The sequence below is a fragment of the Aristolochia californica genome, unplaced genomic scaffold, assembly GCF_029961685.1.
Source record: "Aristolochia californica isolate CCGP_79_NKW_82.1479 unplaced genomic scaffold, dmAriCali1.0.hap1 SCAF_16, whole genome shotgun sequence".
Lineage (NCBI taxonomy): Eukaryota > Viridiplantae > Streptophyta > Magnoliopsida > Piperales > Aristolochiaceae > Aristolochia > Aristolochia californica.
This window is the reverse complement of record NW_027181837.1, coordinates 5,945,568-5,959,219: the sequence shown is the minus strand read 5'-3', so window position 1 is coordinate 5,959,219 and position 13,652 is coordinate 5,945,568. Positions and strand designations below refer to the sequence as shown.

The 13,652-nt window shown below is 37.0% G+C and overlaps 1 protein-coding gene across 1 annotated transcript; it reads left to right on the top strand.

Moving 5' to 3' along the window:
• Positions 1–1,575: 1,575 nt before the first annotated feature.
• On the top strand, positions 1,576–3,294 carry LOC137952554 (cytochrome P450 CYP82D47-like). The gene is made up of 2 exons (XM_068799637.1): positions 1,576–2,568; positions 2,671–3,294. Exons 1-2 carry the CDS (start codon positions 1,576–1,578, stop codon positions 3,292–3,294), a joined length of 1,617 nt encoding a protein of 538 aa, XP_068655738.1.
• Positions 3,295–13,652: the final 10,358 nt, after the last annotated feature.

Below are 13,652 nucleotides of genomic sequence, written 5' to 3'. Positions count from 1 at the left end.
TCTAACTAAGTCAACTCGAACCGAGCCAACTCCAACTGAGTCAACTCGAACCAAGGGCAGGAGAAGGCCAATAAGACCAAGGAAGGCCCACATATCTAAGAGAGGTGGAAGATGGGTTCAAGGCCCACAGATTAAGGAGAAGGCCCACATAATAGTGGCATTATGGAAAATAATGAGTCATCTCATAAAGATGACTTTGATGTAATTAACTTAAGTTTTAGGGGCATAATTATAATATTATAGGATTATTAATCTATAAATCGAGTTTCAGGGGAAGGGTTAGGACACAAGTCCATAACCTTTTTCATCCTTCTATTTTCTCCCACTATGTCGTCGCCCTTTTTCTCCATGAGTTAAATCCATGGAATCCTAAAAATAAAAAATACATAAAAGTAATCAAACTCAAAACACACATAGGATATATAGTGGTTCACAATCCTATCTTAGATTGGTAACAGAGTCCCAAGTTTTTTGTGCCTAGGAGTTAAAAATTTAGTACGTAAAAGCCAAATGTCATATGTAACACCATCTGGGACTTACAATAAGCGAGTAGAAGGTAAAAGTATCTAGACCCACAAAGAGATTTGTCAGGACCTAGCAACAAGCTTATCCAAGTCTTGATTGATTTATAAATGCAAGGGTTAGTTATTTTACAATTTAAGCAAAATAATGCCTCTTAAGATTCAAAAGAAAAAAAGTCATAAGAGGACATACACCAACTTACATAATCATAATTTTATGTCATATTTATGGAAGTTCTCCTTATTTACTAACCATACCACCCTTACACATGTGGGTGTCTTTAAACAGTGTGGATGCACATAGAAAAGAAGGAGGGGTGGCCTCCTTTTCAATTTGTGTGTGTGTGTGTGTGTGTGTGGATGGGAAAAATACTATCACTACCTCTACTTGAGAGAAGAAAAGTTAAATTTAAATTAAATATCTTAATTAAGTTCTTGTTTGACTGTGTTCAACCAAGTGTATTTCTTCGTCCAAAGTGTACGTTGATGAGTGTAAACAAAAGGTTATAAAATATTTTTATTATTTGTTTGTGGTATTAATGATTCAACAACTATCTTTGTAGTTCTAAAATGTTTCATTTTTATGTTCCTACCTATTATCTTGATAGACCAAGAGTTGTGTATAGTCTAATAAGGTTACTAGAAACTAATTCATGGATTTTGAAGTTTTAGGGTATAAAGTTTAATTTATGACATGTTTCTAGTCTATGTCTAGTTAGTTTAAGCCATAATCTATGTCCGGAGTGCAGCAAGATTACTCCAATCACATGCAGGTCATCATGAGTCACGACCAGACGCATGCACGTTATATTCTATTTAGATAACTTGATAAATTTGAGGAAATAGACTTATGAGCCTCTTTGGATTAGGACAACATTGATTGACAAAACCCCTCCTCGTATATCATGGACTGAGAAGTTTAGTCAAGGGCGTTTGTTAATTTAAACATAATGAGCTTGACCCATTTCTCACGATTCACGTCACTAAGTTGTCTTACGATTAGAAGTTAATCAACTTATTTATTACAGAGAAACCCAGGGCCTTTCAGCTATAAATGGGGATGGCGGTTGCATCGTTTCTTCTCATCGAGGCAGCCATGGAAATAGGAATTCTTCTGCCACAGCAAGCAATGATTGGGCTCTTAGCCTTTCTATTCGCTTTTGGTCTGTGGAAATCCTGGTCGGGAGGTAAGAAGGCCGGAGCCGTTTCTACACCTCCGGATGTGCCCGGACGGTGGCCGATAATAGGTCACGTTCTTAAGCTCATGGATGACAAGCTGCCTCTGGCTCGAACGCTGGGAGACCTTGCTGACAAGCACGGTCCCCTGTTCACAGTCTGGATTGGCGTCCATCGAACTGTAGTGGTGAACAATTGGGAAATGGCGAAAGAGTGCTACACTACGAGCGATAAAGCTCTTGCAAGTCGCCCATCGTTTGCTGCCTGGAAGTATCTGGGTTACGACTATGCAATATTGGGTTTCACGCCATATGGCCCCTACTGGCGTGAGATCCGTAAAATAGTCACTCTTGAGCTTCTCTCAGCTCGTCAGCTGGAGTTACTGAAGGACGTTCGTGCCACCGAGGTTGATTTATCCATCAAAGCTTTGTACCAACAGTGGATTGAAAACAAGAATGTTGCCATCAAAGTTGAGATGAAGGACTGGTTTGGAACCTTGACCTTCAACAATGTGGTGATGACTGTTGTCGGCAAGAGATACTTCGGCACGAATACAGTAGAAGATGCGAACGAGGTGACCAAGTTCAATCAAGCCATCTCTGACTTAACTTTCCAAACCGGGAATCCAACTCCATCTGATGCGTTTCCTATGCTTGAGAGGTTTGATATTGGGGGTCGGATACGCGCCATGAAGAAGACAGCCCAAGAGTTAGACTCTTTATGTTCCATCTGGTTGAAAGAGCACCGACTCCGGAGGCTCTCCGGCAACCATGGACCTGATCAAGATTTTCTAGATGTCATGTTGACTGTACTGGATAAATCCGACTTTGCCGATTACGATGCAGATACAGTCATAAAAGCAACATGCTTAGTAAGAACCCTGTTCCTCTTTCCAACAAACTCATTTAAGGAAAGATTTGTTCCTAGATTCATTTACCATTATTGAACTCATCTATTTTTCTTCTATTTGAAGACGATGATCCTAGGTGGCACAGACACAAGCTCCATTACCATGACTTGGGCTATCTGCCTCCTACTAAATAATCGCCATGCGTTAAAGAAAGCACAAGAAGAGTTGGATGCCCAAGTTGGCAAGGAAAGAAACGTGAATGAATCAGATATCAAGAACCTGCCATACCTCTGTGCCATTGTGAAGGAGACGCTAAGGCTTTACCCCGCCGCTCCACTTGCAATACCACATGAAGCCATGGAAGACTGTTCTGTAGGTGGATTCAAAATTCCTTCCTGTACGTGGCTAATGGTCAATGTATGGAAGATACAAAGAGACCCTCGTATCTGGCCTGACCCCCTTAAGTTCATGCCTGAGAGATTCCTCACTACAAATGCCTCTGTGGATTTGAAAGGACAGCATTACGAACTCCTCCCATTTGGCTCTGGTCGACGAGTCTGTCCAGGAGCCGCTTTTGCTCTCCAGGTTCTGCACTTGGCACTGGCCCGTCTCCTTCATGGCTTTGATGTAGACATTCCATTTGATGAACCTATAGATATGACTGAGACTGCGGGAATCACAAATCCCAAAGCAACTCCTCTCCATGTTCTTTTGAGTCCACGTCTTCCGGCTCACCTTTATCACTAGTGAAGGTCAGGAGATCACCAATTGTTGGATGTTTCCAAGGCTATATCTCATGTCAAGTCTCATGCTCTATTTTTAAGAATAAACCTTTGTCACCGTCTTCTTTCTCTACAGAGAATGCTATTATCTTTAATTATCATGTTTGTCATGCAAATTGAACTAATTGAATTGGCCACCATGATTTGGTCCCCCAAGTTGTGTTTTAAAAAATCTCAAAGATTTTCCTCAAAACCACCTAGGAATACCCACAATATTTATGTTAAAGAATAGTTCTACATAGATTATTGAATACAAAGATCTTACCACTCTCTTTAGTTTGATCTTGCTATGTCGGCCCATTGGTGACTCCACCCAAAATCACCCGACCTCTATGAACAACTCAATCGATCATAGTTGTGATTTTCTGGTCAAGAGATATATACGAGATAGATCACTAGATCAACTCACCTGCCATACTACCGAAGGATCTCCTCGTCAACATGACACACCCAGCATGGAGAGGCTTCCTAACTTTGACTAGTCATTATGGGATGAATTTTTACCCAACTTTACATGGTATTAAAGCGTGTTCATACATGGGGCTCCACCCAAATCGTCCATATGTATTAGAATACTTGTTCATACATGGGCTTCCACCCAAATTGTCCACGTGTAGGATCCACAAAAGAGGGTCTATGCATGAGGTAGAGTGTTAAATAATAATCTTATATGGATTAGTGAGTAAAAATAACTTGAGTTTATTAGTTGTAAAAAAGGTTGTATAACTTGGCTAGTCATTTTCTTTTGTGCCTCAAACCCAACTTCATATTGATAGCCACTCATATTTTTTTACATGATTACTATACATTAATGAATAACTATTACCAAATAGTAGTAATATAGCATGATGATCAGATTTAGCAACAAATAGGGAAAGGGTATATTTCATTTTTTGTAATTATATAGTTATTTGAATTTTATTTTTGTGTCATTGTGATTTTCAAAGATTACCAATCTAAACTATCCTCGTTAGGAGAAGGATCTATACATTTTGCATAAGATCAATAGGTTGGATGTCCATGAATCCTCTATTATCAAAGTGAAAAGATGCAAATCATAACAATTACTCTAGTGTATCGCAAGTTTCTTGTCCTCTTTTCTAGTTATCAAAGAAAGAGTGAGAAAGTCACAGTCTTAGTTTAAACTTCAATTACTGATAGTGTCCAAACTACTATCAAACCACATTTACCATGGAACTTCATGAATTGCTTGTTTGTATTAGTCAAACATTTGTAGAATAACCTCTCCCAATTATCTCTCATTTGGTTGACCATGGAATCTCATCCAAAGAGATTTTATTCGTCTAATATCTCAAGAGCAACAACTACCCAACATGAGAATTCTTTGCTTATATAAGGCAACAAATACTTGTAAACAAAATAACCAACCTTTGATATAATGTACACTTCCAATTACTCTCAAATTCTTCTTTCACTTTCATAGTATCAGATGCTTCTTGATTGGGCCATGACATTTTTCTCTTGAAAATCTCCTAGTTCTCCTATTCTTCTTTTTCCTTCTCTTCCTTCTATCACCAATGAAAACCTTTGTGAACTCTCCTTCTCTCTGTATTTCTCCTTCCACTCCAGTGACTTCCTTAACATCACTTCTTCCCTTAAACTAAATCTTACAATCCAATTTGGCACAATAGCGATTTGTTATTTTTCTTTCTCATAACCCAAAATGACATGTTGATGGATCCTTTCCTCTGCACTTTATCATCCGTATGGACCAAAAATGTCTATGTTTCCTTGGGAGAGGAGTAGAAAAAATGGGTGATGAAGTTGATGGGGTTTGAATTTGAGATACAATACAAGTCATATTCGGATAATAGGGGTAGTTGATGCACTATCTACCAAGGAAAAATCCATGAACATCTTAAGCCCTCCCATTTGTGTGTTTCTTTGGTATGAAAAAATTAAGCAAGATATAAAAAAGGATGACGACCTTTGAAAGATTCAACAGTCACCCTCATTACAACATCGTCAAAGGATGTTTGATGTTCAAAAACCGCTTAGTGTTGTCTTCTACAATAACTTGCATTCCTTACCTCCTCAAGGATTTCCACTCCACCCCTTACACCAAGGGGACTGATTTTACCACTCCTCATCCGTAGCTAGGTTTGGGAAGATATCTCTCTCGATTTTCTCGATGGTCTTCCCAATGCCCAAGGGTTCGACACAATTCCAATGGTCGTTGACAAATTGAGTAAATACTCCCATTTCCTTCTCCTCATCTATCCATACATCGCCAAAGCAAGCAAGTAGTTGACTTGTTCATCCACAAAATCATCCGCTTACAAGGATTCCCACCATCCATGGTGTTCGATAGAGACTGGATCTTCGTTAGCAACTTTTGGCTCTTTATGCAATCAGGCACTCAACTCCCCATCGGCTTAGCCTATCATCCACATACAAACGGGCAAACAGAAGTAGTCAGGCAGCAACACCACTTATCACGAAGGCACCAACATGACACCATTCTGAGCTCTTTACAGAAGGGACCGACTGTCCCTTTTTACAATACTATATTACCACGTCTCTGGTGGACAAGGTCAATCAACAACTTTGTTGGAATTATGGTTTCAAATATATTATTTATAAAATAAAATTTCCATGATTCATATGGCATGGGGTCCACTTCTAGATGTTTTATCATTGGATGTTCAGTACAGGGAATAATGGCCAGCACACCCCCTTGTAGAGGTAGATTAATTAGGTGCATTGACTTAATGGACACATCCCTTGGGAATAAGGAGATGTATCTCTCTTGAGGGGATGTATCTCCCCTTGAAGGATGTATCTCTCCTAAAGGGATGTATCCTTATGAATAGTCATTAGTGCCACACCCTTTGGAAATCTATAAATTCCTCCATGGTCTTACAAGTTAAGCTAAAGCTATTTTCACACCCAGTCTGGCTGAACGGGACCAAGCTTATCACTTGTAAACATATTATCAAAGGTTATCTTGTACACTTCAAGTTCTATTTATATCCTTTAAGATGAAAGGTATGCTCTCTTTAGTTTTCTTATTTTAATTCTATGATATATGTATGGCTCTCGTGATAAGGAAAATTATGGAGGATTCAATATCTATTTCAATGATGTTTATTTTATTATAATTGGACATCTAGTCTAACAAATACAAGTGATATATGCTTCTGCTTGTATCATAGAGATAGATTATAATTTTCTATATTTTTCCATATTTTTTTGGATTTTTGGCTATTTATTTATGAATGGAAATAAGTATAATTTATGTTTATTGTGTTATGGCACAACAAGCGGGCCTGCCATTGAGCGGGCTGTTGTGTGCGGGGCTGCTGGTGCCGGCCTACCAATGCACGTGCTGCTGTTTGGGCATGCCTATTAACGCGTGGGCTTGTGTAGTTTGGGTCTGTAATGACCCAGGACCATGAACCAGATCGAGTTTTACTAATATAATGAGTCAGAATGTGTTTTAAGAGTTGTTTTGACCCATAATTTTATTTTTAATGGAATTTCCATGTTATTTGGAATTTATTTGGCTATTTGAGATCCAAGACTATAGGTATGAAGATTTATATGAATAGTTCATATCTAATTGGCTTAGTTGTTGTTTAATTATTTTTTGTTATAATTTCTTAAAGGATTTATAATTTGTCTTATTGCATGCCTTGTTATATATTTATGTATGTTTATGTAAAAATTAATTTAATTATATAATTTGCAAAATCCCCAAAGGGTAATGCGAGTTGTATAATTAGATTAGTATATTGTAAATTAATTCATATGAATCCCTAAAGGGTAAGTATGAATTAATTTATTTGTTTGTTTGTGATATTGTTGTTTGTTTATTATGTGTGGAATGATTTGCCTAGTAACTCTCATGAATCCTCAAAGGGTAAGTGGGAGTACTAGATGACTGAGATGATTGTATAATTATGTATGTTCTCCCAAATATTGAAATATTTTCTGGATGACAGAAACATCCAATAGTGCACATAATTTTGTTGAATCCCTAAAGAAAAATGTACTTGATGGGACTAATTATGTGAACTAGTCAGAACAGGTTGACTTAATGCTACGAGGCTATAGGTTTGATAAGATTATCAAAGTGGATACTCCTCCTCAAAGACCTTCTTGAGTAAACTACCCCAATAATCTGGAACAGTATAAGAAGGACCTTAGAAAATTCAAGGAATGGGATGATGCTAAAGAAATTTCTAGGTCACATATTCTTGGGGCTCTAAGTGAGACTATCTTGATGACTTATGTTCATGTCCCCATTACAAAAGAGATTATCAACCAGATTGAGGCTAAATATGGTAAAAATTCGTCTACTCACATCAATAACTTTTGGCAAAAGTTCACTTATGCCAAATGCGCAGAAAATACTGATGTGAGAAAACATGTAAATGACATGCTTGACATGGCAGATAAGTTGCAATATCATGCTAGACCAATGGATGAAGAAACTAAAGTGATCACCTTTATCAACTCTTTACCCAAATCTCTCAAATATATTCAAGATTTTTATTCTTTGTCCAAGACAAGTGGACTATATTTGATTTGGTTAATATAATCGACCACCAGTCTGATAAACTCAATCCAAGTATTGAGTTAGTCAAACCTTCTCCTAGCGCTAACATAGTTTTAAAGCCGAAGAAGAAGAATTTTAAGAAGAAGGGAAAGAACTTTCGATTTCCAAACTTCAAGGACAAAAAGGTCAATCAACAAAGGGTTGAAGTACATGCAAATCAACGTGTTTGCTTCTTCTATAATAAGCCAGAACATAGAGAGGCAATAGGAGAACACTAGTGAGTCTTTATCTCTTGAAACTTGTATTATTTATATCAAGCCTTTTAGTTGGTGGGTTGATTCTGGTGCAACTGTTCATGTATCGAATGAGTTGTAGGGCTTCAAGGAGCTAAGAAAGATTGAGGACAGAACGAGTTTTATTTACATGGGAAATGATGAAAAGGCCATTGTGGAAGGGGTGGGAACTTACCGGCTAAGCTTGTTGATAACAAGTTTTTCGATTAAGAAGATTGTCTTTATGTTCCTTCTATGAGAAGAAGTCTATTATCTGTATCTTGTCTTGAAAAACTTGGATTTACTTTTTACTTTCGAAGTGGAAAGTTTCTTATGTTAAAAGATGATAAAGTTATTTTGAGAGGTTTTCAAAATTCTGGTCTATATCAATTGCAACTTAGTGGAAATATGGTGTTCAATGTTTCTACTTCTTCGGATATTAAAGAAAATAAATTGTAGTTGTGACATTTATGACTAGGGCATATAAACAAGGATAGAATTACAAGACTTGTGACACAAGGATTATTGAAAAATCTTTCACATAATGATTTTCCTATTTGTGAGTGTTGTATATATGGGAAAATGACAAAGATACCATTTCTATCCAAAGGCTCAAGAAGTTCTCATGTTTTGGATATTATTCATTCTGATATATGTGGACCTATGAATGTGAATACTCGTAATGGTCATTCATATTTTATCACATTTATAGATGATTGCTCAAGATATGGAAGGGTATATTTATTGCATAGAAAAAATGAGGCCTTAGATTATTTCAAAACCTTCAAATTGGAGGTAGAAAATGCCATAGGAAAGAAGATCAAAACATTGCACACCAACAGAGGTGGAGAGTATTGTTCGGAGTTATTCTCTGAATTTTGTAAGTCAAACGGGATTATCCATATGTTTAGCATGCCTGATACACCTGAACAGAACAGTATTGCTGAAAGGAGAAATCGAACCTTACTAGAGATGGTAAGATCTATGATGGCACTTGCAAATTTGCCAATATCCTTTTGGGGCGAAGCACTATTGACAACTACCTATATCTCAAATAGAGTGCCTTCAAAGTCGGTTGAGAAAACACCTTATGAGGTATGGTCAAGCAAAACTCCTAGTCTTAACCATTTTAAATTATGGGGATGTGTTGCTCATGTTTTAAATCTCTATCCTAAGGACAAATTGAAGGCTAAGACTCGAAGATGTTTATTCGTTGGGTACTCTGAACATTCGAAAAGATATAAGTTATATGATCCCAAGGAGAAGGTGATTATTGAAAGTAGACATGTAAAATTCATTGAGGATAGATTTGATTGTGATGAAGATTGAGGTACGAAGTTTCACTTGGGATCATATAAATATCATCTTCAGATTTTTATACCTATGTTGGGGAAACTTATGCAAGAACCAGGTTGAATGAAGACGTTACTGATCCTGACACTTATGAGCAAACACTCCTTGATGTGGATTCTGACAAGTGGAAGTCGGCAATGGAAGAAGAGATGGACACTATATATAAAAATGAAGTTTGGAAACTTGTAGAACCTCCTAAATTTGGTTAAGCCCATTAAGTGCAAGTGGATTTTTACAAGGAAGAGAAATGTTGAAGGTAAAGTTGAAAGATTCAAAGCTCGTCTTGTTGCCAAGGGTTTTACTTAACAATACGGGATTGATTATGATGAAACATTCTCTCTTGTTGCATGGATACAATCTATTCGAGCGCTCCTGGCATTGGTTGCATATTATAACTATGAGTTGTTCCAAATGGATGTTAAAACCGCTTTTCTAAATGGAAATTTGGATGAGGAGATTTATATGGAACAACCACGTGGATTTGTTAGACCTGGAACTGAAGCAAAGGTGTGTAAGTTGAACAAGTCTAATTATGGTTTGAAACAAGCCTCAAGACTATGGAATATCAAGTTCAATGAAGCAATTACAATGTATGGTTTTACTCAGAATCTAGAAGATCATTGTGTTTATATAAAAAAAGTGGGAGATCACATTGCCTTTCTTATTTTATACGTAGATGATATTTTATTAGTCGGGAATGATATTCAGTAACTCCAAGGTATAAAGACATGGTTGTTTCAGACATTTGATAGAAAGACCTTAGGGAAGCTTATTATATTCTTGACATTAAAATTCTATGGGATAGAGTTTTGCGAAAATTGAGTTTGTCTCAAGAGAAGTATATCGACACTCTTCTAGATTGGTTTCACATGTCCAACTGTATACAAGGTAAAGTACCTTATGATAGCACTAAAAAGATGAGTTAGGTGGATTATCCTTCTCGACTCAAAGATAAGTTGGACGAATCTAAGTATCCATACACTTCTGCGGTGAAGAGTTTTATGTACACTCTTATATGTACAAGACCTAATCTTGCTTATGTTGTTGGTGTTCTTAGCCGATTTCAAGCTAATCCAGGTTTCACTCACTGGGAAGGGATTAAATGGGTAATGCGCTATTTAAAATGAACAAAGTCATATGCTTTGACTTATCAAGCGGACAAGTTGGAATTGATTGGTTATTCCAACTCAGATTATCAAGGATGTATTGATACCCGCAAGTCTACTTCTGGTTTTATCTTTATGTTTAACAGAAGTGTCATTTCTTGGAAAAGCAAGAAGCAAGATTGTGTCGCACAATCAACCATGGAGGCAGAATATGTGGCTATGAACTTAACTATAAGGGAAGTTGTCTATCTTCGCAAATTCGTGCAAAGTCTTCTAGTGGTAGACTATGTGGAGCAACATATTCCTCTCTTTTGTGAAACGCATCTGCTATTGCTATCATGAAAGATCCGAAGTGTCACTCCAAGGCTAAACATGTCGAAGAAAAATACCACTATATACGAGACATGCTGAGGAAGGAGGAAGTTGTTATTTATAAGATATCTTCTCCGGACAACTTAGCTGATCCACTAACCAAGTGTCTTCCCGTGACCAGTTTCACTTTCCATGTGGGGAACATGGGTTTGATTTGTTTATAATTGATGAGACCAAGTGGGAGAACATTATTTTGTATGCATTGTGTTCTCAATGATTTGTAATACTATGTCATGACATTGTAATTTATATTCCATAGAATGTGAAAGAATGATTTGTAATACTATGTCATGATTTTGTAATTTATATTCCATGGAATGTGAAAGAATGATTTTAAAAGAATACATATGCTTTTGTGTGATAATATGAGTGATCTGTGTATGCCTTGAGATTTAGCTTCCCTATTAGGTATGCACTTGTACATGTATATGTGAGCGTCTCAATAGGGAATGACGGTTGAGTCTCTAAATTGTCTAGGCCAATGGGACTACATAGGCACAATTTCCTTTACAGTTAATACTCATGCTGGTGTAAAGCTTTACCCTGAGCTCCTCAGGTACTGAGTATGCTATGGATAGTGAGATGCCTTGATGTCTAGCTTTTCTATTTGGTATATACTTATATGTATATACGGAAGAGTCTCAACAGAAAGTTAGGGTTGGATGTCTAAATTATTCAGGCCTATGGTACTGATTAGGCACAATTACCTTAGTGGCTAATACTCGAACTGGTACAGAGCTTTACCCTGAGTTCAGGTTCGAGTATGCTATGAATGGAGACCGCTGAACTGGCAAATTTGACGAGTATGGATTTGGTTTATTCCCCAACTTTGGATATCTAAGATATATATTGTGTAGGCCCGGGTTAACTACATATGTATATTAAAGTATTTAAGGTAATGCCTATGGTCATGGTATGATTTCCTGTGTCAAGATTGATTTTTCATGTTTTTTCGAAAATTGGAATTTGAAATGGATTTGAAACCAAGTGGGAGTTTGTTGGAATTATGGTTTCAAATATATTATTTATAAAATAAAATTATCATGATTCATATGGCGTGGGACCCACTTCTAGATGCTTTGTCATTGGATGTTCAGTACAGGGAATAATAGCTAGCACATCACCCTATAGAGGTAGATTAATTGGGTGCATTGACTTAATGGACACTTCCCTTGGGAATAAGGAGATGTATCTCTCTTGAGGAGATGTATCTCTCCTTGAAGGATGTATCTCTCCTAAGGGGATGTATCCTTATGAATAGTCATTAGTGCCGCACCCTTTAGAAATCTATAAATTCCTCCATGGTCTTACAAGTGAGGCTAAGCCTATTTGCACACCCAATTTGGTTGAACGGGAGCAAGCATATCACTTGTAAACGAATTATCAAAGGTTATCTTGTACACTTCAAGTTCTATTTATATTCTTCAAGATCAAATGTACGCTCTCTTTATTCTTCTTATTTCAATTTTATGATATATGTATGACTCTCGTGATAAGGAGAATTATGGAGGATTTAAGATATTCAAGATATAATGCGAAAGTGATAATAGCTTTTAGACTTTTCCCTTAAACATTTTTTCTGTATCATAACCAGTTTAAGATTTTGCAGACGATGTATAGGCATCAATGTTCCTGAGATCATATAAACGAACAAACAGTTTCTCTCACTAAGCTTATCTCTACTATCTAGAAACTGTTATTGTATCATTTGTTTCTCTTATATGTTGAGTTGAGGAGTGAGAATTTTTTGGTCTTTCACTTTTCTAACTACAAGTCGAGACCGAAATTTAACAGAAAAAGTTGAAATGAAGCTCCACCAGTAGGCTACAGAAGGAACAACTTCCAGATAATAAGCACTCTCAGCAGCATCCAGAGATGCAATTATGGTAGCAATCTCATTCATTGTCATTCTGTTTTTTCCTCAATCATTCATGATCGCAGAAGCTTGTTTAAAACTAGCTCTGATTCAAGGTTTCCTTAAGAAACAACTATGAGGAAACGTGCTAGCCATGGATGTTAGCATATTTTTGTTTGAGAAGTGCTGTGATGATAGGATATATTTTTTTTTTGATAACTCATCCCTAAAAAGAACAAAAAAAATTAAGCCCTCTCATGTGCTAACTACAGTTCCAGTTGGGAATGCCGGTCAAAGTATTTCCAATTTCAACCGATCATATCTGCCTATAAAACAATATAAAGAAAGAACAACAAATAATTTCTGACTGAAACAGCGAAATCCAAAGAATCGTGCACAGACTTCGCCCAATTGCAGCGGTAGTTGCTCTAAAAAAAATAGTCTCTCGAGACTTCATGGAAGAATATGGCAGAGGCATAAGAATTAACAGCAGTCCACCATTCGCAGGTGTATATTTAACAGCCTCATCGAATTTTGAAATTGGTGAGAACAGTACTTCTATCGCCATAATTGACTACTCTTGCGTTCAAGTCATTTTTAAACCACCCATATTCCAATATGTGATCCCCCATAGCTTGTAAGGATCACATCGAGATGCCTGTAAATGTTGAAATTTAAGTCGCCAAAAATGAATACTATTGCGTTAAGACAGAAATCCACTGTGGTACAAAATGATTTTCTTTTCCAGCGGATCAACCAAAATGTGCCGCAGGCAATGAAGAGGTGACTGATTCATCGACGAAGGAGCAGGCCAGTGGTCGTCAAGAAATACCAAACATAGAG